At 37.3% G+C, this 27,508-nt stretch overlaps 2 protein-coding genes across 4 annotated transcripts; one reads left to right on the top strand and one right to left on the bottom strand.

Annotated features, from left to right (window-relative positions):
• The first annotated feature begins 2,582 nt into the window (after positions 1–2,582).
• LOC148834958 (broad substrate specificity ATP-binding cassette transporter ABCG2-like) lies at positions 2,583–18,994 on the top strand. 3 transcript variants are annotated; one of them, XM_088917110.1, is made up of 16 exons: positions 2,583–2,650; positions 4,509–4,793; positions 8,100–8,159; positions 8,994–9,108; positions 10,057–10,209; positions 11,589–11,746; positions 12,279–12,430; positions 12,522–12,617; positions 12,889–13,169; positions 13,786–13,868; positions 14,408–14,497; positions 15,171–15,295; positions 15,937–16,091; positions 16,926–17,015; positions 17,357–17,475; positions 18,039–18,994. In XM_088917110.1, the coding sequence occupies exons 2-16, from the start codon at positions 4,510–4,512 to the stop codon at positions 18,184–18,186; spliced, it is 2,109 nt and encodes a 702-aa protein (XP_088773236.1). In that variant the 5' UTR covers positions 2,583–2,650; position 4,509; the 3' UTR covers positions 18,187–18,994. The 3 variants fall into 3 exon arrangements, with proteins under 3 accessions (XP_088773236.1, XP_088773237.1, XP_088773238.1); XM_088917111.1 differs by having other exon boundaries at positions 2,602–2,650; positions 4,505–4,793; XM_088917112.1 differs by lacking the exon at positions 2,583–2,650 and adding an exon at positions 2,784–2,810.
• A 367-nt stretch (positions 18,995–19,361) lies between these two features.
• On the bottom strand, positions 19,362–24,070 carry LOC148834959 (protein phosphatase Mn(2+)-dependent 1K-like). Its single transcript, XM_088917113.1, has 7 exons — positions 23,956–24,070; positions 22,885–23,363; positions 22,624–22,724; positions 21,076–21,241; positions 20,302–20,446; positions 20,079–20,213; positions 19,362–19,973 (listed from the first exon to the last, which is right to left on the bottom strand). Exons 2-7 carry the CDS (start codon positions 23,316–23,318, stop codon positions 19,842–19,844), a joined length of 1,113 nt encoding a protein of 370 aa, XP_088773239.1. The 5' UTR covers positions 23,319–23,363; positions 23,956–24,070; the 3' UTR covers positions 19,362–19,841.
• Between the last annotated feature and the right edge of the window lie 3,438 nt (positions 24,071–27,508).

Consider the following 27,508-nt stretch of genomic DNA (forward strand, 5'->3'; position numbering starts at 1 on the left):
CTGCTGTTTGAAGTCAATTGTGGTTTTGCAATTTCAGTGCGTGAGAAGCCGATTCAATTGGCACCGAATGGAATGTCTTGTAAAAGTGAAATAAAATATAATTTCATGGATTTTACGGAGAAAAGTGCTATGTTGGAAAACAGGTGTAGCTGTGGAATTCTAAAATTGATTTTAAAGATAAAAGAATACAGTTATAGGACAGGGGTGACCAATCCAGGTCCTAAATATCTATAGCCTAGCAAGTCTTTTAGGTCCCCCTAAAATTATGCATCTGTAAAGACTGAGCAAAAGATATCAAAAGAATGACTTTTTATAACTTTTGCTAGTTAGGTCAGTAGGTAACGAATGACAAATTGGGACCACTCAAATACAGAGAATAGTGCACTTCACTGAATCACTAAATTGAACAAATTCTTTTTTTCAGTGGTCAAAACTGACAGTAATATGATGATCTAGTTAAATGGGTGATGAGACTGGGTAGGTAGTGTATGTGAAAGCTTGGCTGGAAGAACCAGAGGACACCGTAACCCAGTTTGAATGGAGCTCACATGTGCTCAAGTAGTGCACATGTGCTCAAGTGCAAATTATATGTAAGAGTAATGATCCCTTCCAAACCATGGTGCTTCATATACTACGTTCGATGCCAGTGATAACAAATGCAACCAATAAAAACTGAACTCCACACTAATAGAAAGAATAAAATCAATTTAAGAACGAGTATGGGAGGTGAAAAAGGAAGTTCAAGTTCAAAGAAATGAAAATGTGAGAGAATCTGCAAATTTAATGAAGAAGTTTAAAAAAATGCCGATCACCAGGAGCTGGGGGAAGGTGTGACTCTAGTTTAAGAGTTTTGGCTTTGAGGGTATTTCTGGAAGAATTGTTTTGTAATGAGGGATCCCAGTAAAAGAACAGATGCAGATAGATGAGTGTAATCATGCTCAGTAATTCCAGTTTGCCCAATGCCTTTTCAGGGTAACACATAAGCCATTGGGATCTAAGGTCATGTCTACGGTCATATCCCTGTCAGGGTGAGAAATGTCTCTTTCAACATCTTCAAATGTTCTACTTCAACATCTTTAAAAATGAGAGGAACCACAAATGGCTGAAGTGTTAATTCATTAATCACTTTGGACCTTGTTTGAACAATTCCCAAGGTGCAGGCAAAAAAAAAACATACTGCATGTCAGATGTATATTAAGAAGAACCACAGAAGCTCAAATGTGCCATTTCAGCATTAAAATTGTACTTTAATTGTAATGGGTGTATTCCCTGTGTTTGCATTTCTTACATGACTCTTACCCAGCAAATTAAGCAATATGGCAAGACAAAAATGCAAGTGGGTCTTAGCAAAAAGCAAATGACAGGAAATGAAAGAGGGAAGTATATCTGCGGCACACATCTCTAAATTGAATGCCCAGTGCAATGTTGTGCACCTTCAGGGGAAAGTAATTGATCTGAAATAAAAATGTATATTTCTGCATTACACAAAGCAATCTGAATCTTCTTCACTTAAACTGGGAATTACAACCTTACATCAATTAGCCATATTTTACAATCTTGTTTTCATACTACGGATTGTTTAAATAAAAAACAAATTATTGCTTCAAAGAAGCAGTGATAAACGGCTGTGACGTAATACTGTAGATATACTGGGCTATTTACAATTCAGGTGTTTTTCAATCTCTTATCGGTAATCTTTTCCACGAAAAATGTGACTTTGTAATAAAAGTTACTCAAAAAAGTAAAATATTTACCTTTATCCTCTACGTTTGAACACGTTATTTACTGTAGGTATCATTGCATCGTGCTTGAAATACTGCTGCTTCGACTGCTGCGCTGCATTTGATTTCATACACATCTTAAAAACTACACATTTCCTCTTCATCCCACCCTCTTTGTTTTAAAATAATGAAAGCTCTGAACTGAAGCGTATTTCAAACTTAATATATTGTAGGAGTCAAACGTATCTAAAAAATTGGGGGGGAAAACTAAGCTGTTGTCAAGGTCTGACACCCAAAAAGTGAAAAGAAAACTTCTATCACCGGAGTCTCTTGGCTTTGCTTACGAAGCCAATTGCTTTCGGTGACCTATGATAGTAGTTCCTTACGAAACAAAGCGTGAGAAGAGAACTCGCAGCACGCAAACCAGAAACCCGTTCTTCTTATCTTATGTAAACAATGTGAACACAGGAGCTACCTTGCGGTGAACTTGTATTTGAGACTTTATTAGATTTCATGCATAAAATACAAGTTTTTCCTGACTAAATTAAAAACATGATAAAGTTGTCAATAACGAGGAAATGCGTGCCTGTTTTCTTGCAATACCGCAATTGCAAGAATTCACAAAAGAAAATACCGTTTTATCCTCGTTTTACATGCTTTTTTATTACACTTCAGAGCAAACGTCTCTTGTGATCAATGTCAAATGTACACAGCAAACTTCGTTTCATTGAAATATGGATTATGCAACTCAGCTTTTACAACAGTTATACAACGCTACGTCCAATTGCAATATGACTCCCTACCGAGACGTCACTTCTTTCGAGGCATTCTGCGGTGTCACAAGCATATAAATAAGAGGAAAGGGGAGAAGGATATCCAGATGTGGCTGCTTGCTTGGCGCTGAGACAAGAAACTGCGGGATACAGTTTGTAAGTTACAAAGCAAATCTACAGGAAAAAAATTATAAAGTTAGACCAAACGATAGGTTGTAGCTTTTATGTCTTTATGTAGGAGTTTAAATGTTTCCCTTCATTTTACCGTGTACGTTGATATCTTGTTTCTCACCTATAACCCAATTTTAAAGAGATGGTAAGGACGGCGAACAAGCGGTTTTTATTTTAACTGCACAGAAAAAGTGCAATGCTGGTCTTTGATAGTAAATAACAGGATTAAGCACCATTAACTACATCTTAATTATAGTGACAATTGTAACCATGGAGCAGTAATGTTGGGTTTGTGTTGCATGTTTCACTTTCAAAGCAGCTTACAACAACAAAAAAGTGAATATGATCGGTTATCTTGAACAGAGACTTGAACTTGTAACCGAATAACTTGATTTTTGAACATACCTTTATTTGTACGGGCATTAAAGGTTTCGGTATTTGCTTAGTTTCTTTTAACCTTTGAGGTATATGTTAGTAAATCATAAAAATAGCTTTAGATTCTTTTATATGCTTCCGACAGAAGCACGAGGAAGCTACTCGCTGGCTAAATCATATACTTTACCCAAATGATTTTAATGTTATGCTCTAAATAAGAACATGTAACATTTTTGTTTGAATGCCAGTCAGTTACATTGAATTGATGCTAACATGTTATGTATTGCTAGTAGAATGCTACTTTCTATCATTGATGCTAAAGTGATAGAATTTTTATCAATTACTAATCACTGTTTTAGTGGGTGGTTTAAAAAATGCGTTTTATACCGTTATGAAGAGATACTAACACTATCAAGTAAAATGTACACCTAATCTAGAATGCCGGAAATTGCATCGGCGTTTTCTCAGACAATAGGCTAAATTCTGCTTTGCGTTAATTCCGAAATATTTAGTGTTCGTGAAAATCTTTCCTTTTAAGGTGGCCTTTCCAATACAAACCTTCGCTGCCAGACAATCCAGTATGTGAATTTTGATCAATTCTTGTAAATCATTAACTTTATGTAATCAAATCTTCATTTTAACGTTAGTTTTGTGATCCAGCTTCTCCTATGCAATAGTATTAAGATGATGCTGCAGTTGTAAATGATTACCTGTATTACAAATGCAGTTTACAGTGTTGAATAAACTGAAGTTATAGGCTTTTGAGCAGAGAATGGTAACTTCGCGTAGTCAGACGTTTCAGAATCATCGACGTTTTAATATGTTCCAATTATATAATCCTATTATGTATATATACAGTGCACGTATGATTCGTTCATGTTTTGTGGTTTACAGTACATGTCTCAAGTGGCCAAAAGTGAATAATGCATAAGGGTACTGCATGAATAAATGGGAAATGTCAATAATTCTTATTTGCAATCCGTTAATATACAGTATATAATTCAATCTTTCTTTTAGGAAGAAAACTTCATATTGTAAAGGTTTATTCCATGCTGAAAAGAGAAGAAAACACAAAACACCTGAAGAAGGCTCCACAGTTCTCTTCTCTTTTCAGCACGGAATAAACCTATTACTTGGTCCTTTGCAGCCTACGCATGCTGACACAGCTACCTACGCGAACTACTTCATATTCTAAAACTTTGTATTTTGTATTAATTGAGGTGTCCACGCATCCGTGCTCCATAATTGTTGGGCCTTTATAAAAATTTAAAAATGAGATAACTTGCCAATGTTTTGACACTTTGCCGTTTAAGTAGATAGCCCGACATACGACGTGACCTTGCTACTTGAAAAGCCCCACGAATTCTACATTTTCCATGTGAGGTAGAGGAAAAATGTCTGATATTGAATTGTACGGAGTGGGTGCTATTTTTTTTTTGTTGGCTTTCCCCCCTCTTTCGCAAGGCAGAATGGTCAACAAAAGCAGCAGAACGGAGCCTGCCAGCACGAACGCACCCGGTGTTGAACTTGAGCCCCACGACATGCAGCAGCCTTCGAACAGCAGCGCGGTGGTCGCCGTCACGGAGGAGGAGGAGGAGCCGACTTTCCAGCGCGCGGTGCCCACCAGGGAGTCCCTGAGGTGCCCGCGAGGCTCCGTGGTCTCCTTCCACGACATCCAGTACACGGTGAAGATCTCAAATGGGCCCTGTTGCAAACGCAAGGTGGTGAATAAGAAAATCCTTCACGGGGTCAAGTGAGTTTCCACCTTTTAGGAGTCTTACAAAAGCTTAAAAATACAAATGCTCCCTCTCGGAAATAAAATCTCATAACTTGGTTCTCCGGGCAAATGATTGTTCCTCCTATATTAATACGGTTTACACTCAACTTTCCCTTTTCCGTTTTGTTACATGCTATTCGGCTTTCCATCCTGTTCTATACTCTTCGCTTTAGTACTTCGTGCGATTATAAATACTTTTTTTCACAGAGACTCTTCCTGGTGTTATCATTATTCTGCGAAGTAGTCTAATGTATACAACCTCATCTGTAGATCATGAGTAGTAAAGTGTAAGGGCAGCATTGCCAGAAAGGGAAAGGGGGTGTTGAAGACAAGGTCTCGCAGATTTCCAGTGCTTTTTTCCCCCTATGCGCGTGCTGTGTAAAATACACGCAAACCAAAGTATCGAAAGAACAAATTATCAGTGAAACTAGCCCAGCAGCTTCATTATAACTTTAACGGTTTATGATCATAAAGGCACCCTTTCATATGCCATCTCATATAAAAATGAAATAAAGGGAATGTTGATGTATAGATGACTAACCTGTTTAAAAATTAGACAAAGGCGGGGTTTGGAACAGAGGACTGTAGCCCAACCTATAGACCATATAGTAACATATACAAATTCTCATTACAAAAACGCGACCTGCTTGGGTAACCGGCAGTGACAACCCAAACTGGCGTTGTAGGGGGCCTGAGGCTAGGCTCTTTAAATATACAGGGATTAGAGAGCTCGGTAGATCTGTGGGAATGCACGTCCTTGCTACCAGCGCTTAAACGTCTCAATGACTCTAACTGCGCTTTCAGAACTGGGTGACTGCAGTCGCGCTTATCACCTGTCCGCTGTTCTCTTGACCCACTCCTGGATCAGTGCATTAACGCCCGCTTGTGAAAGCAAGCGCCTCTTTCTTTATGGTGCCATTATCTTATCCAAGTCAGAACCTCGTTGGAAATCTGCAATACTGAATAGGGAACGACCGATGTCTAACCTTCTAGTATCCGCCTTGCAATTGTTCAGCATGAATTAGATTTACCCTCTTTTTTTTTTTACTTAAGGTGACGGCTTCTTCGCTGTTGGTACCCGCTGGGAACAGGCGCGGGTCCTCACGCCTCTCTTATCTCCCGTCTCTTAACCTAGTGCACATTGGTTACCCCTTCACGTCTTTCCTGCAGAACACTTTACACTTATCTGACTGACTCCATCTCCAGCCCTGCGGAGTTCTTAATTCCGAGACACTTTCTTATCCCATGTGGTTTACTCGCGTCATTCTTTAATTGGCAAACTTCCCATTCGGCTTAATTCAAATGTAGGTCAAAACGCAGATTTCTAAACTATTCTTTGAATCCAACAAGAATGAGGAACACCTGTAAAATAAGATTGAAAGCGGGTTCTTCACCGAATTCTCACGTTTAAATAATTGCCCCTAGAGTCAAGAACCGCTGGCGCCCTCGCTTGTCTTGAAATGGGGTTACACGCCGCTTTGTGATGAATGCTTACAACAGCGTAAAATGCTTATTTTGCATTAAAACTGACAGCTTATTTGATGTACCAGTCCAGGTATGTTAACTAAAAAGTCAAGCGTATGTAGTCTTTTGATTGCATTAGATAAAGCGAAATATGAGCGTTGGCTGTTGCTCCAAAAACGGTTGTCAAGCTTGAGTCTATGTACAGTATAATCAACATGTGTCATGTTACAGTTAAATGGTTTACTGGTGGTTTGGGAAGGTGAATGAATGCAGCTCATGTTTTCTCCTTACTACCACCTCCCAAAACTAGGGTTTTACTAAAGGCATCTGCAAAGGAGAAACATAATGAGGTGAATTAAATAAAAAATGAAGTGTTTCATTTATCAAAGAATAATAAACCATTCTCTATTTAAATAATAATGACACAGCAGTCAGTGGAGCAGATGTGTATCACCAAGGCTTTGATTGCAGATTCCCTTTTATGTGCCCTTCCTCCTTTTCAATGAAACACGGAAATGTAAAAGAAGCATGTTGTTGGTCCTAATGTGAAATCTATAACTTGCCCTGCAGGCCTGATGGTCTCTATGCTGAGCGTTTCCTGTTCCAGACAACTGCTCAGTAACACAAAGGTCACTTCACCCACCTGACATATTCTGCAGATCTGAGAAGTTATTCGGAGGGTTATTGTTCAAATGCTTGTCATGCCAAGGAAAATTTCATTGAAGTCATAGATTAAATAAACACCAGCACAGTAGGAAAGCATTTCCACCAATTTAGTTCTAAATTTCTTGTGCAGTAAAGGCAGTGTCTTACTTTTATGTTCTCTGATGTCATTCTTAAGAAGTTCCTGTTATGACAAAAAAAAACAACATTTATTTTTAAAAAAAATTGAATAGATTCCTGATGCGAAGCTGCACTCTGGAAGTGTACCATTTCTTGGATTTTTGTTGTTGTATTTGAAAATCTATTTTTACTTTTTGAATACACCCTGCTGTACAGTAGCTCTGTAATCAGAAGCGTGGTGTTTCCAGAAATGCAAGCCTGCTTGAGTGCAGAAATATGTCAGGCTTATGACAGATGTTAGTGACGTTAGGCAACACTAAAAAGATTAAATATGTTTTCATATTAGAAGTATGAAGTGTGATCTTTGTGTGCTGTGCTTGTTCTCACCATGTCCCAGATCTTCCCACCTTGCACAGCCACACAGACTATTTTAATGGCTGTTATATTGCTCCTGTCTGTTTGCCCTTCAGTCATCGTGACCAGGGTGCACTGTGTTTAATGGTATAAGCTCTGGTTGTCACAAACATCACTAGGAAGAAGCAGATGTCTGGATAGATTGATTTGCCAAACTGTTATAGTTAATTTGTCCCCCCAAAAAATCTTTTAAAATGCTTTCTAAATGGTATCTAATGTAACTGCCCTAGTGTCACGTAAAGTTAAGTATTCCTTTGCTGAAACCATGACAAGCAAGCCTTTATAGAAGCTGGTTTTATATAGTATGGGTAGTTGATGTGTCATGTATTATGACATTTCCAAATTTTGTAAATTCATATGATTACATTTCAAAATAAATTGATCACTATAACATTAGATTGTTATCTACTCTATATTTGCAACAGGGCACATATTTCTTTTTCTGTTGATCACTGATCACTTCTGTTACTGCTTTGTTTGAGTTTTTATAATTATTACTTTGACTCTGTTGTTTAGCCTGAACTTTTTAGTTTACACTATAGTAAGACAAAAATCCAAAATCCATGAGTATATTAACATATTTAAGGGAAAAGATAAACTCACCAAATTATTTTTTTCCAGCGGTATAATGAAGTCAGGATTGAATGCTATTCTTGGCCCTACAGGAGGTGGGAAATCTTCGTAAGTAGCCCTTTATTTTCACTGGTTGACAGTGTTTTTGCCTATTGTAATGGCCAAAAACAGACAAAACCCCTGATTTGGACATAAAATGGCATGAGTTGATTTGAATGGCATGAGTTGACTTGAGATGAAGATATGAAATGCATAATGGAATTAGCTATCACGTGCTTTTGTGTTTCTTACTTGATGTGAAAGTAAAAGTGAATCTTTTGAGAAGGTTCCTAGAATCATTGTATCTTAAGCAGTGACAAACAAATGCACCAACCCACAAGCAAAACTTTACATACTGTAAATAATTTAAATTTTTAAAAAACGGTCAAATATGTTGTAATCTAAAATATGTTCAAACTGATCATTTTAATGAAATGATTGCTCGCAATCTACCTTGAAAAAACATCATGAAAATTAAGAGACAATTTAAATGTTCTGGAAAAAAATGTTTTGGGTCCGTCAGTTCATACTTTTTTCCCCAAACTTCATACTCATGCATGAAAAGCAACAGGTTGTGTTTAACTGATGGTGTTTACTTAATGCTTCCCACTTTAGTAGAATAGTTCATAGGAATGCTGTTTGGTTCTCACTATCTCATAATGAAAACAAGTTAGTTTAGCCTTTAACACAGAAGATCAGATTAATTTAGAAATCAAAGCTGCATTAAGTGGAATCTTTGAGCAGGCCACGTTGTAAAACTCCAGAGTTCAGTTTACTCAGGACAGCAGGGTTAACACCTCTGCTTTTTCTTAAAGTTTCACAGGATCTGTAAAGACCATTTTGACTGACTGGATTATTTGCTTCTATAATGATTCTTCCCTTTGTTTTGTATAACTATGTCAGGCTGCTGGATGTTCTGGCTGCTAGGAAGGACCCAGCAGGGTTGTCAGGCGACGTTCTCATTGATGGAGCCCCACAACCTTCAAATTTCAAATGTATCTCTGGCTATGTTGTCCAGGTGAGTAGATTTGTTTTAATCATCATTTTCTTTCTTCACCCCTTACATTCTTAAGGTTGAGCATTGTATCTGTTTTAAGATCATTTTTAGTGTGAGGTTACAAAACAATCTAGATCTTGTGAGATAATGGGTTTGTGTGACCAGCTTAATAAAACTTTGTGACAGAGGATGTAATTTTATTATTATTATGTTGTATTTTATATCATTATTACTTGCTAAACCAATTAACGTAGACAAAAAATGTTACAAATGTATAACAAAGGCAGGTATTTCCCAGGAGCTGTGTATTGCCATTGTAAATGTAAAGGTTTTCACACTGAATAAAAAAGAGCTTTTATTTGAAGAACTTAAGTGGCTAAAGAAAGTGATTGATTAGAGATAATGGATGTAGAAAACAGAAAAACATTTTCCCCAAGTACAAGTCTTGAAATTGATATGTTACATGAGCATTTAGTGCTGAGGTGAAATACATGTGGCATCTGATATAGGAAAAAAAACTTTCCTGCATCTGTTATTGTCTGCAATCACAAAAAATAAGATGCAAGAAATCACCCAAATAAAATGTTACATTTCACGAAATTGCGGGTTTTTTTACATCGCCTTTTCAAAAAAATAATAATGTGTACTGCCAGTCAGCTATCTATTGTCAAAAGACATGAGATTATTAAATGAAAACTAAACAAAAATCAGGAAATCAAAGATGAAAGATTCAGTTATGGTAATGACTTTGAAAAGGGGAGAGTATATCTAATCTCCTCATCCACGCCCCAACCTCCACACATACCTAAAAAGGACAAGGCTGTAAATAGGATACACTGATTATGAAGGATCTTTCCAGAAAGAAATTGATGCATCAATAAGCTTCTTCAGACCAGAAGAGAACACTAAGCGGGTTGGACTACTCACCTGATCTTCCAGTACAGTAATATAGCCTGGTTTCTTCAACAGGATGACGTTATCATGGGCACCTTGACTGTCCGAGAAAACCTCCTCTTCTCAGCGGCTCTCCGCCTCCCAACATCCATCTCCTTCAAGGAGAAGGAGGAACGAGTGGACAATGTCCTGTCTGAGCTTGGGCTGACCAAAGTGGCCAACTCCAAAGTGAGTGTGAATCCAGTTGTTCTCAAGTATATTTTTTTAAGGTCTGAAGCACTCTCTCTAAAAATATTTCTTTGCTGTCATTAAGACATTTGGCTTTTCTTACACATTTCAATTTTAAAATTTAAGAAGTTTACATAATTGCATAAGAATCGTTACAAACCAGAAGAGGCCATTCGACCCATTTAGCTCATTTGGTAGCTAGTAACTAATTGATCCAAGGATCTCATCAAGCCTTGTTGATAGCTTGTTCCAAACTCCCACAACACTTTGTGTAAAGTAGTGCCTCCTGTTCCCAATTTTTCTCTTGTGTCATCTGATGTGTGTCACTTCATTCTGAATGTGAATCTAATTTTAATATAGCTTTGCAAGAAGTGAACCATACGTTATCAAATTCCCTCCCATCTAGTCATTGTGATAACACTATCACAAATAAAGTACAGACATTTTAAACAGCAGTAATTGGTTAACTAAATTAGTTCATTGACTCTTCCACTGAAAATTCCTTAAATTAATGATTAGTCAGAACAAAGACCTAAAATGGAATGGAAAACCCTTGTTGATGATCTAAAAATTGGAACTGTAATATAATTGATAATCTGTTGATAGATATGCATCTTAAGCCAGAAGCCTTCTTTTGTTAAGTGTGGTAAGCAGTGATATTCACAGACGTGTTTTGTTATCTTTTAATGAGTTGAAAAGAGTTCAGCAAGTGTTTTTTGTCACTTGGAACACTCCTACTATAAGTTGAGATATAAAACCATGTTTTTGTGACAAAAAAACAGATTTTAATTTAACCTGAAACTGGGCAGAAGAGAACCTAAAGAACAACTAAAATGTTGTGTTGTTTTTTTTTTACTTTTTAGTTCTACTTGTCCCCTTTCAGCCACACACTGGCACAGCCCCAAAAGATTCAACTCAAAAGATTTTGTAACTGCTCAAAAAGGGGTGCTAGACTGTAATGTTATGACAGATTAATTAAAAGGAAATATGAGCCTTGTTGTTGCTGAATTTCTGAAAAAAGTGTCATTTTCCTTAAGTGCTTGTGGATATTGTCATACATTTGCAATGACACACCTGTTATTAAGCTTTGTTTTCTTTGATTTTCTTCAAGTACCGATCGTTAACTGAAAAAAAGCCCTGTTTTCTCAGAAAAAAGAAAACGCTAAAGCATATAAACTGGTATTTAACAGAGCTGATACATTATCAAAGGTCATCAGTGACTCTTTACATATTAAAGAATGCTCCTGTGTGCACATTCATTTGTTGTGTACAAGGAAATGACCATGCAGCTCAACTTTGTAGTTACAAGAAATAGCTGATGTTGTCTTGTCCTTAACACGCTGTCACGGACAGCCGGGATAATACAGTGCTTGTTTCAGGTTGGCACACAACTGATCCGAGGTGTCTCTGGAGGAGAGAGGAAAAGAACAAATATTGGGATGGAGCTCATCACTGAGCCTCCTGTTTTATTCCTGGATGAACCCACTACGGGCCTAGATGCCAGCACTGCCAATGCTGTCCTTATTCTCTTGAAAAGGTACGAGTGGCTGTAGGTTTTCTTTGTAAAAGCAGTAAGCAAATGCTTTCGGTATTTTGACTCACTTTGCAGATAGACTTCTGTTTCAGTTTAAATTTTTTTTATTGTCATTCTTTTTTTTATATTTTTTTATCACAGAAGAACATCTTTCATGAGCATCGTTTTGTATTTTAGACACATTTCAGCACAGACAGAATTAGTCTTTCAATCTGTTGGAAATTGACTGCTTCCTTCGTTTTTCTCTTTGAACTTTACACTGAAGTACAAAAATACTATGTAATGATTAACAACACAATAGGTTTGTCTCCCTGAATGTTGTGGAGGCATTCCAAGGAATTTAAGATTGGGCAGATTTGTTTAATGTCAAATTGTGGAATCCTAGTTTCAAAGAGCAATATATGAAATGCACTAGATAAAATGGCTGCAGGAAGTGATAATACTTTTATTGATGCTGCTTGACTTATATGTTTGCATGAATATTATAATCGTAATGCTCATATGGCTTAATATTGTTTTCTTTGGACTCCTTCAGGCTGTCAAGAAGAGGGCGAACAATTATTTTGTCCATTCACCAGCCACGCTACTCAATATTTAAGCTGTTTGACAGTTTGACTTTATTGGCTTCTGGGAAAATGATGTACCACGGGCCAGCCAAATCTGCATTGGGATATTTCAAATCCCTTGGTAAGATCACTGGGAGATGGTTTTCATTTAACCACAGTAGTGGTTGGATATGAATGCATAATCACATGGTTTATGGCACTTTTTCTTTCAGGTTATGAATGTGAATCTTTCAACAATCCAGCTGATTTCTTTCTGGATGTGATTAACGGGGACTCTACAGCAGTAGCAGCAAGCAAGGACTTCAATGGTACTCTTATCAGGATTAGATTTTGATGGCTTCCCTAGTGAAAGCAGTTGTTTTCCAGCCTGAAATTCAGACTGCATGCAACTGCAGTTTTTAAGGTTCTAATAGTTTATGTAAAGAATGTTTAAGTGTATATTTCAATCCTTAAAACATCTATTGAAATATTTGGTAGAAAGATTAAATTCAGACCACATGCCTTAAACATAAAAATAAAGCAGTTATTTGGTTTTGTTAGAAAATATTCCATGTATTATTCTCCATTTTTCACACACAGAAAGCTCAAAGGAAGATGACTTGGAAGCAGTCAAAATTCATGATCATGAAGCCGTGGACCAGAGCGTGGTGGAAAAACTCGGTGAGGCATATTTGAAGTCGTCAGAGTATAGAAATGTGCAAGATGCCTTGAAGAAGATTGAAGCCAGCATGGGGCAGAGGAAGAAGAGGAAGAAGCTTGTGTCGATCACATATGCCACCTCCTTCTTCACTCAGCTTCGCTGGGTGACCATGCGTGCCGTTAAGAACTTGATTCGGAACCCTCAGGCTTCGGTTGCACAGGTAGAAGCTTCACACTGGCCCGGTCTCTTCTTTTAGCCTCTTTCTGAAACTCCTTTCTTTAAAATATATGTATTTTCCAATAAGGTAATAAGTAACAATATTACAAATAAAATCTCATGAAAACATCTGTGGTCAATGTTGCAGGAAGTAAGAATCTAGCACATGAAAGAGAGGTTAAATTTGACAAATAGACCTAAGCCATTTCTTTTCTTACTTTTAACACTTCAAAGATCATGTGCTGGTAACACTGAACTGCCCAGTACTTTGCAATGAATGGAGCCTGGTACAAAGGATGTGTAACAAACTTAATCTTTAAAAGATCACTGCTGCTCAGAGTAATAATACTTTTTATATTAAAGATATATGACCCACGTGATTTTGTGATTCATAGAAGTATTGATGAGGTCTATTTTTTAACTGGCATAATATACAAGCAAAAAAGCAGGAAAAAAGCACTAACTCCGTCTTCCTAAAATGTGTACAACCTGTCAGTAACAGAATTAACATTTTTTTTAATATCTCAGAATTGTTTTGCACAGAACAATGTTTTTTTGTTAATAAAAAAATCTATTTTTGTATTTTTGGTCTTAGTAGACTTGTTTTCCTTGTGTTTTAGATTTTAGTAGTTATTGTCCTGGGCCTAATTGTTGGTGCAATTTTCTTTGGAGTCAAACTCGATGCCAGTGGAATCCAGAACAGGTGAAACTCATTCTTGACCATTAGCAGAATAGCCTCATTGAAACTAGAATAGCCAAACCAAAATAGCGTTTCACAGCTTTTATTTAGTGTAATACGTAAATCACAAAGACTTGGAGCGAAGTTGATGAATTCATTTGGAAAATAATCTGAAGTAATTTGAAGTTTTCTAAAGTCTGACAGGTCTGAGAAGTAAGAGGCTAATTAGTATTACTTACAAATCTTTTTCTAGTATATTTTCACATATTGAATAGGTGGTGGAGTCAAAGGTAGAATCTACTAGGTTTCAGTGCAAAACATTCTAGAACATAGCTGAAAATATCAAAATATTATTCAGTAAACAAGGGGAGTGATAATGTCAATGATGTAATATTATTATCTTTATCTAAAATAGTCTATATATATTTTAATTAAAAACTCCTTATAGCAATATTTTGTGTTATGACTGCTTTGTTTATGTTTATGTGTTCCAGTGTGTAATTTATTAACAGAACTGTTAAAAAGATCATCTTGTTTTCAATGGTCTTCATCATCTTTTCCAGAGTGGGCTCCTTATTCTTTTTAACCACCAACCAATGCTTCTCCAGTGTGTCTGCAATTGAGCTTTTCATCACCGATAAGAAACTGTTCATGTAAGTATAAAAAATCTTAAAACTAATTCGTACAATTCATTTATTTTAAACAGAATGTTGTGTATTATAGAATTAAATTTGATTTAAAATGCTATATGGATGTAAAAATAGATTATGTCAAAGGCAAGATTTGCAGAAACTATACATGGCATTACTTTGTGTCTAACAGCCTTAACATTTTAAAATGCATGCTTTGACCCGCATGCTATTTGATCTCTTTCTGCAGCATGTCAGAACTAATCTCTCTGTTTTTAGTGTGGTTTTATATCTTTATAGCTAGTTCTGCGTCCAAAATTTGCTGCATTCTGATTTGTGAAAATAATACAGCTATATTAGGAACATTATGTTAAGCAAAAGAGTGCCCTAACTCACTAGGTCTGAGAATCAAGTATGGGGAAGAGGTACATTAGATGAGATATATTGACATGTAGGGACATATACGATTGCAACAAAGAAGTATCAGTCTGTTGCTAAGCAAACCACACTACTTAAATTCAAAAGAAATATAATAGACATATGGGACATACAGCATGTGACATTATTCAAAAGATGGGTTCCTTTCACTTGTAATCTATCTTATAGTAGATAAATTACAAAACAAACTCGTTTATTTCTTGTCGTTATCCTGTAAGTTTGCTATTTGTTTTGTTCACGTGTTCATTTTAAACCCTAGCCACCAGTACACCAGTGGGTACTACAGACTGTCTGTCTATTTCATCTCATTACTGCTGGGAGACCTCATTCCAATGCGAACTTTGCCTGCAGTAATTTTCTCATTAATCACTTACTGGATGATAGGTAAGCCTTTAACTACAGTATCACCTCTTTTATTTGAGGCACTTTATTGTTTTTCCTGTTATTAATAACTATTTAATTTAATCTTTTCTAAAGTTTTACCTTTATTTTTTTAATTAACTTACTTCTATCTACATTACTGAATTAAATTGACAATGCTTTTTGATCATGATTCTTGAATATTTACAAGGTAATGTTTAAATAAATGGACAATGACAAAACTTTTAAGACACCTAAGACAGAGTGCAAAACAATTGATATGACAAAACAAAAGAACCTTATCCATGGAGACTCAAATACAGAACACTAAAACCTAAAAGGCGAAGTGTATAAAGTAGCTATTTAGAACATGGGGAGGGACGTATCAACAAACAATAAGATGATAAGCTTATCTAACTAGCAAAACAATACAAAGTGCAGCAACTAAACAGTAAATGTACGGATGAATTGTGACATAGTTACAATGATTTAATAATGTAGTTCAGGTGGGTAGCTGCGTCAGCATGTGTAGGCTACAAAGGAACAAGTAAAGGTTTATTCCCTGCTGAAAAGAGAAGAAAGAAAACACAACGTTTTGGCTGTGGAGCCTTCTGGTGTCAATTATGATTTAATAATGTCAGCATTTCATTGTTGTGTAATTACAGGCTACAAGAGAGCGCCTGGCAACTTCTTCTTCTTCATGTTCACACTGATAATGGTGTCCTACACAGCCACTTCAATGGGTCTTGCCATTAGTGCAGGAATGGATGTTGTTGGAATAGCAAACCTCATTATGACCATATGCTTTGTCCTCATGCTTGTGAGTACACTGAGATCCTTCATTACAGTAGCAGTGGCTATGTGATAAGATAAGATCACTTTATTAGCCATATACAATTTCTTACATTAAGAATTTGTCTTTTTGCATACCCCAGCTTGCTCTCCATGAGACACACTGGCACACAGACAGAGTTCTACTAGGTATTAAACATATGACTATAATTAAACAAAGATATGAGATAAATGTTTGAAAAAGTCCTTTAAAGCACCAAAAAGCTAAACACTACAAAAACTTTCCTCTTGTGCACAATTCATTGATATTTTATTGCTTTTGAAACCCAAACTGCTGTTTTTTAACTGTCTAAGATAGATATCTAATCTTTTATGTCCTTGTTCAGCACTGAAATGTTTTACTTAAATGTAAATTAATCTGGTAATAAACAAATTACATGTTTTTTTTATATTCCTTTGAGTTCAGGGCTCTGGAGTTCAGGGAAAAGTTTGTGTGAAACAGTCCAACCTTTGTCACTTAAAAGGTGGTTAAGTATAGGTGAACTGGCTAGCTAAATGGACCTCTTTAATTTTTTGCCTTGGGAGACATCGCCATCTTAGTTCTGTGATGATGATGTGGAAAGGACAGAACTCGGTATGGAGACTGGACTGAAAAATCGCTGCCTTTTGCTGATGAATGATGAATTCAGGTCACAGAAACACCTTGCATCTCAAGTCATACTGTGGATGAAGAGAAGCACCTTAGTTGAAATATTATTACAAAATCATATAGATATAGACCATGTTTAAACACTGTAATTTCTTGAAAAAAGGTCTGTATAAGAAGCTGAAACTCAAGAATACTTTTTCTAAAATTGTGCAGATCTTTTCTGGTCTGCTGGTGAACATCCCCTCTATAATGGACTGGCTCAACTGGCTAAAGTACTTCAGCATTCCGAGATACGGACTGACGGTGAGAAAATTACACACTTTTGTGTCAATATTGTTCTTGAAGGAAGTTAATCAGTTTAAAAGTTTATTTCAAATGTCATTTTATAGCTACATGCTTGCTTGTTTTTTGAACAATGATGTCTGTTTTTAGACGTATAAATGTTAGATTTCTATACTTTGCTTCCATAGTATGCTTCTATACTTTAAAAAAACCCTTCCATTTTCTTTTAAATATCTAATATAATATTTTACTTTTTTTTTTACTTCTGTCCCACAAAGCAAAGGATGCTTTCCTTGAAAGGCACTATAAGGTTTGATTGATGCAGAGTGTAAACTTTTAATTATAGTATGTTTCTTTTATAGGCCCTAGAAGTGAATGAGTTCAGAGGCTTGTACTTCTGTGGAGAGAAGCAGAACAATACCATGAGCTTTGCAACAGCAATGTCAAACTGTTCACACAATACGCAACAATATGGAGCAGTGTATGTTTTTCATATTTATTTGCTTCAGTGATTTAAGATTGGCAAAAACTATTTTACTTAAGTTTTTTTCCTACATAAATACTTAAGGGAATACTTAAAATAGTAATATACATCTTAACCTTAGCATTCTCTAGAAGGAGATTCACTAAGGGTAAGGTAGACCTCAGCCACTTCCCTTGACAGTAACACTACTTCCAATATCATAGAAAATTGTTTTGCAGAACACAATTTGGTTCTTATTTGGTTGTTTGTTTTTTAAGCTAAAACAATGTCTTAATTCACCTTAGTCTAAAGGGGTTAAGTGTACTTTTATAACTTGCTGGGCACTTTTGTTGCTGCTGATGTTCCAAAGATGCTGCAGATGATAGAACATGATACGTAGTGTTAGTATCCAATCTGTTGTCCAAGATACCAAAATATAGTTTACCCATGATTATAAATTTTGACATCCTAGATGTAAACTTTTCTATTACAATCATTTTATTCATCTGTAGTAGGATAAAAGTTTTAAGTTAACCATTTTTGACGCGTCTGAAAGCTTAATTCTGCTGTTTCCTCAACAGGTGTTACGGAGAGGCTTATCTCTGTGGACAGGGGATCGGCTATAATGACTGGGCAATGTGGGAAAACATCGTTGCTTTGGCCTGCATGACCATCATCTTCTTGAGCATCGCTTATATAAAGCTGAAAGTTATGAAAAAGTTCACATAACCTTTACCTTTTCTTGTAATGTTATCTGATTTTGTATGTGCTGTTAGGAGTGTTACAAGCACTGGAATCCATTAAGCACCTTAGAACACCTCAGCCTCTATGAAAGGGTATTAAATACATTTGATTAAGCTTTGTTTGCAGAATGCTGTTTTGAAGCTGCTGCTCTGCATAACTACTGTATTCTTATCACATAATCTAATGTAATGACATACAGTACATGCTCGAACATTTAGCAATTTTTCCTCAACACTATCAATGTAAGATCCCGTTCAAAAGGTCCATTCAAGAAGACCATTTTTATGCAACTAATTGGAATACATTTCTCAAGCACTGAAGAAAAGTGTCAGAACTCACACACCTTGATTTTTAAATGTCTTATACCAGATATACAGCACTTAAACACTGACTGTAGGACATTGCATTCATCATTATTCAATGAATGTACAAGATGCCACTTGTTTACATTATTTTTTTCTTGTAAAGGCAGATCAAATGGCAAAATCTGTGTAAGGGCCTGAAGAAATGAACTTACAAAAGATTTCAGAAAACTTCATTATAAAAGGCATTTGTCCCTGTACCCTGTAAGTAGCCAATGGAAGAACTTAAGGTCTGTCATAAGCTGCATTTTAGTTTCTTGTCTGTAAATATACTGTTCTAACTTTCATGTATCAATGGATGAGACAAAACTAATGTAACCTATGCTATTTGAATGTATTGAGACTAACTGTATAAGGTTATATTTTTTCTGTAATAGTCAATTAAATTGGGAAATAACTGGTTGTGCCAAATGCAACCACACTGCCATCTAGTGGATTGTTTTATCATAAAACGACCATACCATATAAAAGGTTTCCATACCTTTAACTGAACACTAGGCCAAAGACTTAGTCTTTTAGTATGCATTACACTTTAGTTTTCAAGTTAAATTTTTATTCCATGAAAAATCAAATTTCTATAGGTAGGTTTATAGTTAACTGTGCAGTGCACCCTGAAAAATATAAATTTTGCCTTGTAGACCTTTTTTATCCAACATAGAATACTATACTTTCTCAGAAGTGACGAGTCCATTGTCAACTGCAGATAAACTAATTCTCATCAAAATAATACATTTACTTTAACCTTTCAGCCAAAATACTTAGTCATCCAGACAAAAAAAAAGTTAACATAGACAGGGACTGATTTGCAAGGGGTTTATTTCTGTACACTTGTGCATTCTTTAAAGAGATTGATGTGCTACTCTGTGCACATCAAGTCTCCCATCCAGCTCCAATAAACAGACATTCCCTTTGACAGAACTGGCATCCATCAGTTTCACAGTAGAAATGCAAGAATTTTACAGGACTGGAAAAGTCTACTAAAAGCCATATTGAATGAGTCATTTAAAAACCACTTTGGACAGATTTTAATGTTGAAGTGCATAAAGGCACTAAAAATCTTTAACTTTCTTATGAAATGAAAGAAAAATACATAAGAACCTGTTAGGTCCAGAGGAAAATGCTTGCTACGGATCCACATTTAAGCACAAAAGTGGAACAGCATAGTAACCAGTTTTGCTTTCAGCTATAGAAAAATATCAAAACCCCACCCAGTCACAGTATTTATACATAAATCAGACTGAGAAATCAAGTACAGCTCTACAACAGTCATCTGTCCAGTTAGCTCCAACGGCAGCTGGCTACCATGATTCTTCCAAAGCTTGATGAGGTCAGGGCATTCTTGTACTTTCCCCAAGCTCCAAATGGTACCACCAAAGTAGTCACATTATCTTGTGTTCCATATAGCAGAGCCTGTAAAAAAAAAAAAAAAAAAAAAAAAACACCATTAAAGTATATTGAGGAGAAAAAAATCCTATGGAAGTCATAAACACTTTTAAAATTCCTATTTCCACTTACCTGATCGGTTACAATAAGAGCAGCTTCTGAAGGGTCCTGGCACTTTTTCACAATGTCACACATTTCCTGTCCTTCCATGATCCCACTGACACCATCAGTCGTTAAAACCAGGAAGCAGTCCTTCGAATGCTGCAGCTGGAATACATCAAACATACTTCAGACCTCATATCACAAACCAGAAACAGGAGATCAGACCTGAAATGACACTTTAGAAGACTCATACCTTCACTGTTGTAATCTCGGGCTGTGCAATCACTCCATAGGGCTTCACCTGGAAGTCGCCAATGCTTCGTGTCATTGCAAGCCTCCCATTCACGTAAGGTTCACCAGCGCTGTTCCACTCAATGATGCCGCCACACTGCAGAATTCTAAACAGACAGTTCAAGCCAATTAGAATAGCAGGCTTTTCTAATGTAACAACTGGGGCTCTCTCCCCAATAAAAAAGAATTCCAACTAGACTTGGCGAAATTTTTAGTCTTAAATTAATGGAAGGAAGGAATTAATTGCCCAACACTGAAGCGGGGCCAGCAGCCATATCATCTTGCAGCTCTCAACTGGCTACCCACTGAAGCTAAGCAAGATTGAGCCTGGTCAGTACCCGAATGCAGTCTGCGTGGGTCCTAATGCCCCAGTATAGTGGCAGGGACACTATACTGTAGTGGGTGCCATCTTTTGGATGAGACATTAAACCGAGGTCCTGACTCTCCGTGGTCATTAAAGATCCCTGGGCATTTCTCGATAAGAGTAGGGAGTTATCCCAGTGTCTGGGCCAAATTACCGTGGCCTCCAAGTTGTCCCCATGCACTTGCCCCGAGATGGACTGGCTTCCCATCCAGGGTGTACCCTGCCTTGTGCAGGGTGTAGCCTGCTGGGTAGGCTCTGGCTTCCCATTACACCATATGGTATAAAGCAGTTTGGTAGTCATGACATGACAACAATTAAGTCAGACTGAAAAAAAAGTTACTACACAAGGCAGAAGCACATAACACCCCTTACCTTTGCCTTTCGTCCTTTCGCCTGGGACTGTGGTCTTCGGTTAAGCTCTCTGCTTTCCCTTCTCGGCACAGGACAGCTGGGCTGTCTCCCACGTTGGCAACCACAAGCTCCGTTTCATTCCGTAGCAAAGCAACTGTTGCCGTTGTTCCAACAGAGAGCGGGGCATCTAAAGAAAGCAGACAAAATGTTAAAACTCTTGTACAGAAGAGCAAACCACTATAAGGACTACTCTAATGACTGAAATTAGTCTTTACAATAAATCTACAGTATAAAATGGAAAAAAAAAGTCAGGGCTTTAACCCCTAGCAAAGTTAACTTTCAGAAGAGTAAAGTGAGTCTGGGACTATAAAATTTATTCTGAAATAAGTGTACTGTGGTATTTTTAAATGTGTTATCTAAGAATTACCACTTTGCTATATATTAGAATTTGGAGAATTCTATATCTGCACACTTTATGGGCAAACATTGGTTTTTTTATTGTATGTGTACAACTGCTCAAAAGAAGAGAGAACTCACAAGGAGTTTACATGGTTTTTAAAAAACATTCGCAGTCTTCTGTAGTCCAGACATGGAACCGCTGGACTCCATCACCTAGGTTGAAATATAAAAGTAGTAACAAGACACAAAGCAGCCAGCTCTGGCTATTCAAACGCTTGTTAATTTCATAAAACATCCCTATTCCATTCTACTGATCCCTTTGTTTTTCATTCAAGCAAAGCAAAAGATGTAGCACAGGGACTAGAGCTGTTTAATTTAATTTGCAATCAGCCAAAGAAAACAGAAAATGCAAAACGAACGTCACACATTCCAGACCAAGATGCATCACATTACTTCTGCTTTGACAGGAATGTCCAAATCTTAAAAGCAAGAACCAAAGGCCTTGAATTTATCACTACAAAAAGGTAGGCTATATCTGCAGTATTTACCATTCTAAAAATGTCCTGTATATCCTCACATTTTCAGCATCTTAACCATTAAAACTTAAAGTATAAACTATCCAATAATCTAACACTCCCACATGGGAAAAAACAACTCGTTCATATATCGAGATTCTTTATGTTTAAGCACCAACAATGTTAGTGGGGAAAAAAAAGCTGCAATAAATTCCTGTCATGGGATTTTTCACATGCAGCCCAGGACGATCAAAGAAGTCAACAAGGGACCACTAATGCACATGAAATATGTAACCGGTCCCCTGCACATACTATCACAAGAAAAGAAATGTCTTCAGTAAACATGAGGAAATTTGCACTGACCATAAGGTAACCATTTCAAATGCATGTTTACCTGAAGGAGCTTGTTTTTCCTCCATTAGATTAAGATGGAGCATTAAAAACCAAGGCTGGGTGCATGTCAAGTTACTTTGGCCCTGAAACAAAGCTAGAAAATGCACGCACAGATATTGGGATACTCAATGCCAAGCTGCCGAGGAGACACCTCAAGGAAATAAAATGAGATGCAGTCCCTCTTATTACTGTCCACACATGTCCCCAACTATCACATCAAGATGCAAAGCACCCTCTCAAGAAAAGGAAACAAAAATCTCACCTTCTCCTAAACTGCATATGTACTGCAGAAAGGCACCATCGATTTGCAGAAAGGACTTCTCTAGGACCGCCTCAAGATCAGACTCAAACTGGAGGTTTCTCCTGTGAAGTGGAAAGACAGTTCTCAAATCTGAGAAAAAACGAATTTTTGGGATTTGAGCTTCAAGCCTAATTACTGAAGGTTCATTAATGGCACAAACTGCACCCAAAGGTTCGTGGCAGTTATCACGCCGATCCGCGTCAAAGGGTGGACAGTACTCACTGGATGAAATGGTTGAAGTGCCGGGAGCAGAACTCGGCGGCTGCAGCCCCACCGTGCCCGTCGAAAACGCCGAATAAGAAGAGATCGTCGGCCAGCTGGGCCACCCTGTAGCGGTCCTCGTTCTCTTTCCTCTTTCCCGTCTGAATGGCGCAACCAAAGCTGGGGACACTGGCTTTTTTCAGAGTCCGTCCGCCCTCGCCTAAACGGGGCGGCAGAACTACGGGCTCGTCCAGCCAAATCCCAAAACTGTCCCAGGCGGCCGGCTGCTGGAGCCGCCTTTCTGCCGCGGCGGCCAAGTTCTTCCTCCCGCCGGTGGAGGAGATGCAGCGGGCGAGGGAGGGGCAAGGAGACATCGGCCGGGAGGCGCTGCTCTTCGCTGCTCGGTTGGCAACAACCCTGCCGTGCCGGAAGAATGCGATGGCGATGGCAGACATAACTGTTTCAAGCTTTTTTTTTTTACAAACGGGGATCACAAATACCTACAAAACAAGAAGAGGTGCAACTAGAATACAGTATAGGTTACATCGGCGGTAGTTAGAAAAGAAATGCAACCGCAAGTTAATGCAAGTTTAGATTTAACGCAAAGGTGGACGACACACATTTACAATAAAAAATATTCGTACTGTGATGTAAAGCCGTTGACTACCGCGAAACTTGGTTAATCCAAAACCCTGGTTAAGCTTACTTGGCAACAGCCGCTTCACGCCACATCGACCACTAGACAAGCCACTGCAAAATTTTAAATATTTCTGCAGATCGGCGCGATGCATAAAACGGTAACCGCCCACATCCGTCTCCTTCCGAAGAACTGCCACTGATTCTAATTCAGTAACCAACGATTTGCAACGGACGGTACAAAAACCCTGGTCGTAATCTGCAAAAATTAATTAAAACCTTTCTGGAAAGTCCCTACTCTTACCGCCACCGCTCTATTAGCCTGCTTTACATTATGATCACCGAAACTAACATTAAAATCTTATTTCCCTTTATGCACAGTAATAACAAAATGAAACATAATGTCGTACATATTATAGCAATAAAAAATGCCTAATGTAGCTGCCGGTAACTCACTTGGTCTCCTTGGTGTTGCCGAGCAGCTAGTACGTTCTAGAGCGCTGAAACCCTACCGGCACTTCCCTGTCCCCCTCGCAAGGTTTTATAACTCACGTCTCTGCGTCTTGATCTACGCCGTAGTGCTAAGGCACCGACAGCGCGGAAGACTTTTATGTGCGTCATCCGGTTCGTCTCTTTGAGTGTTGGGCATGCGCGTTGATGTGGGCGTTGTTTGAGGAGCAGGTTAGCGGTGTTACGCCTTTGTGAAATGGTGGATAAGGTCTACATTGGCATAAAACAAATGAAAACTATGCAGGCATCCTACATGCAAATGAACCCATTACACCCATTCATTTTTCTCTTGCTAATTTGCACAGTGGCGTCAGTCATTTTCAAAGGAATTTGATGGTATCTCACTAAAACACGTATTGTAGTTTAAACTGATAACTATGCCGAAATAACACGGTGGAGCATAATAAAAATATACAGAAATCTATTTCAGTTTTTAAAAAGAGCTGGCTATCATTAATACAGAAATTAAAACTAGTTGTCTCAAAAATACAAAGAAAATTTGGAAATGGCAATAGAGTCGATTATGTTTTAAACCTCTGTTTTGAAAATAAGCCTCAGCAAACTGATGGATGTTGAAAATAATTATTCTAAAACAGATCTCTAAGATCGAAACAAGTGTGAAATAATGCAATTAGTTCTGAGTTTCTTTTGTACGCCTTTATAAAACTGAAATACGATAGCGCTCCCCGGGGTTTTTCTGCATCTGTATTTAATTAGCAGAACTACAAGCACATGCAATTCTTGTCAGTACTATTTCTCTCTTGTACTTCTATTGTGCATCCATTTTACAGACTTGTTACCATCGTAATTTATGTATACTGTATATATGTATATGTACAGTATGTGCAGTACATTGCCTCCATTGCATGTGTATAGGAGCAACCTATTTTAAAGTTTATTATTCATCCTGTACTTTGACATTTTCAATAATCTGGGCCAAACAGCTAATTTCAATTATATCTAAAATATAGTTATACCTCGTTTCTGAAATGTTTGCAAATCATATCAGAAGCCTGAAATGTACAACACATTTGTTTATCCTATTTTTTTTACAAAAAACTTCACTTTGCGGGTGGAGAGCAAATTTCTACCAATAAGTGACTGAACAAGTTTGTAGTAATGGAGGCCTCTGCAAATCCCTAAAGGCAAACATCAACATTTCACCTTTCTGTACAGCTCTTTCTTAGTTGTTGTGTGGGTGTTGTCTCTACACGTGCGATGATTGGTGAAAAGTAACTCCCTTTTTAACCCCGCTCCCAGTGTGTGGAAATATTAGAAAAAAGAACTGTTTGCCAGGTTGGTTCCATCTCTTAAATTATCCAGTTACACCTGGAGAGCTTCCAAAAATCTATAATCCTACACACTGTTTTACAAGCACGAAATGATCTGGCAGCTTTTCTAATTTCTCCACACAGGAAAATGTAGCCGTCTTCCATTTTGGTTGAAGTCCCATAATCCCAAAGTTAAGGACAGACCTCATACTGAGCAGCTGTATTTCCCAGTTAGACTTAGTAGGCAGCAATATGTCATGTTCATTTATAGTATCAGAGAGACTTGAAACAAGAAAAAATAATGATGTACAGATTGAATTCAACTGGTTTTTGAAAAGCTTAATGCGTTGTCAAAGGCTGTGTCCTATAAGATAAGTCTTATGCTTGACAAATCTGTTACTGGTATTACAAATTATTTGATAAGGACTCTAACAGAAGTCAGGAGAAATGTGTACAGTGTTCTGCCTTACATTCACATTGGGTCCAAATATCATCTGGTCTTTGTTGCTCAGAAATATAAAGCTGAAGGAATGAGGTACCGCTCCAATACATATTTCTAGCATGTTTCAGCAGGTTTCAGAGTAATTAGCAACCAAAAGGACTAGAGAGCCAAACAACCTGCCCTTGTTTGTAGCCCTTCATACAGTAGTTTGTATTGATTTCCTTATGAATAAGTCAGCATTCAAATGTAAATTGTAATGTTAAGCATTGCAGGAACCTGCATAGCCTGTTTGTAAACTTACTCTGCCTTCTCAAGCATTCTTCTGACATTGCATCTTATTCACTCAAAAGCTGTAAACTGTAAAAAAAACTGTAATTAAGCTAGATAAGTTAGAATTATTTCATGGTGGAAGAGCATTTATTGTTCTATTTATCTGTGTTCAGTGTCATCCACTTTTATGCTGGCTGACTACACAAAAGCACAGTATACTGTGACCCATTTTAGTCTCCAAATGTTTAATTTTGAAAGTTTTATCTTATTTGTTATTGCAAGCATTTACCCCATAAATGCTGTAGAAATGCCCAGCTGAAGTGAATAGTTAATCGCATCTCATCTAACCCATCTTAATCACTTTAATCGTGTGTACTGTTTTCTTCTTTGAAACCGAATAAAATTAATATTTCAAACAAATCAATTATATGCATATTACCATACAATCCCAGATTCTGTGGAAAATTTTAAAAATCTGTAATGAAATGTGAAATAACTGCTGGCTTTCTATTTGGAATGAATCAGCTGGCTGACAGCTGTACACTGCTCCCATGAGCTCCCACACCCACAGATTCTGGTTGAAGAGTTGCATCAGCTGTGCATTGCTTTAGCCCGTCTGTTAATCAGCTTGAAGATCATCTGACATACTGCTAAAGATGATAACTTCCTGGTTTGTAGACATAGGATGGAGTCAATCCTTCACCCTACATATTCTATCTTATTTCTCCTCCACCCAAAATATACTGGTTTATTTCTCCTTCACCCTACATATTTTGGTTATTTTTTTGCAATTGTCTTGAAATTTACAGGACCCTTTGAAAATTATATTTCCACCAGCCTGCATTTGTGGTGCCCTTTTATTCCAGAATTATTTAATTAGCATTACCGTGGGATACGTATGGAATACCTAAAGTATAATATTTAACTCATGCTATATGTCTACCTACAATCATAGAGAGAACCTGAATCCCGTTAAAATGATTGTTTGTGGATCTTCAGAGGATTAAGTTTCCTTTGCATTCATTTTTTAACATGATTTAATCATTTCTTGCATCCATTTTAACATGATGGAACATGCACAGACCAGTTATAGATATGAAATAAGCATTCCTTGGGGAGTTTGGATAGAAGAAAGAATTAATAATTATAATAAATGTGTCAAACAAAAGGTAGGCTGTTTGCTTTAGTATTCTTCTGTGTCGTAGACTTTCCTAGTCCTTGCTACTTTTATTGTACATGAACTAAGTGAACTCACGTTTTCCTGTGGTGGGTATTTCAGAAGACGGTAGGAGAGCTAAAGGAATGACATGGCCCAGTGTTGTATTACTAGAAAAGTAGTCCCTGCCTCCTTTTTTTCATCTGGCGCAATAAATGAAGCAGAATACACATCCATTGAAAAAGTGTTTTAAAAAATGGCCTAGTGTTTTGTTCGTGTTTTTATTTTGTCTTCACATTTCTAACAATTGTTCTCACATTTTAAACGTAGGTCCTTGTGTAGAGGGGAAGGAAAGGGTTA

Source organism: Atractosteus spatula, chromosome 5 (assembly GCF_055471065.1).
Source record: "Atractosteus spatula isolate fAtrSpa1 chromosome 5, fAtrSpa1.hap1, whole genome shotgun sequence".
Lineage (NCBI taxonomy): Eukaryota > Metazoa > Chordata > Actinopteri > Semionotiformes > Lepisosteidae > Atractosteus > Atractosteus spatula.

What these genes read in the sequence shown, in the direction of transcription:
- LOC148834958 (XM_088917110.1), top strand. Translation starts at nt 4,510, where the DNA reads ATGGTCAACAAAAGCAGCAGAACGGAGCCTGCCAGCACGAACGCACCC. An exon ending in GCCAGTGGAATCCAGAACAG is followed by an intron (nt 13,869 to 14,407) that starts GTGAAACTCATT and finishes CATCTTTTCCAG; the next exon opens with AGTGGGCTCCTTATTCTTTT. An exon ending in ACGCAACAATATGGAGCAGT is followed by an intron (nt 17,476 to 18,038) that starts GTATGTTTTTCA and finishes TTTCCTCAACAG; the next exon opens with GTGTTACGGAGAGGCTTATC.
- LOC148834959 (XM_088917113.1), bottom strand. Translation starts at nt 23,318, where the DNA reads ATGTCTGCCATCGCCATCGCATTCTTCCGGCACGGCAGGGTTGTTGCC. An exon ending in CACTTCAACCATTTCATCCA is followed by an intron (nt 22,725 to 22,884) that starts GTGAGTACTGTC and finishes TCCACTTCACAG; the next exon opens with GAGAAACCTCCAGTTTGAGT. An exon ending in CATATGCAGTTTAGGAGAAG is followed by an intron (nt 21,242 to 22,623) that starts GTGAGATTTTTG and finishes TGCTTTCTTTAG; the next exon opens with ATGCCCCGCTCTCTGTTGGA.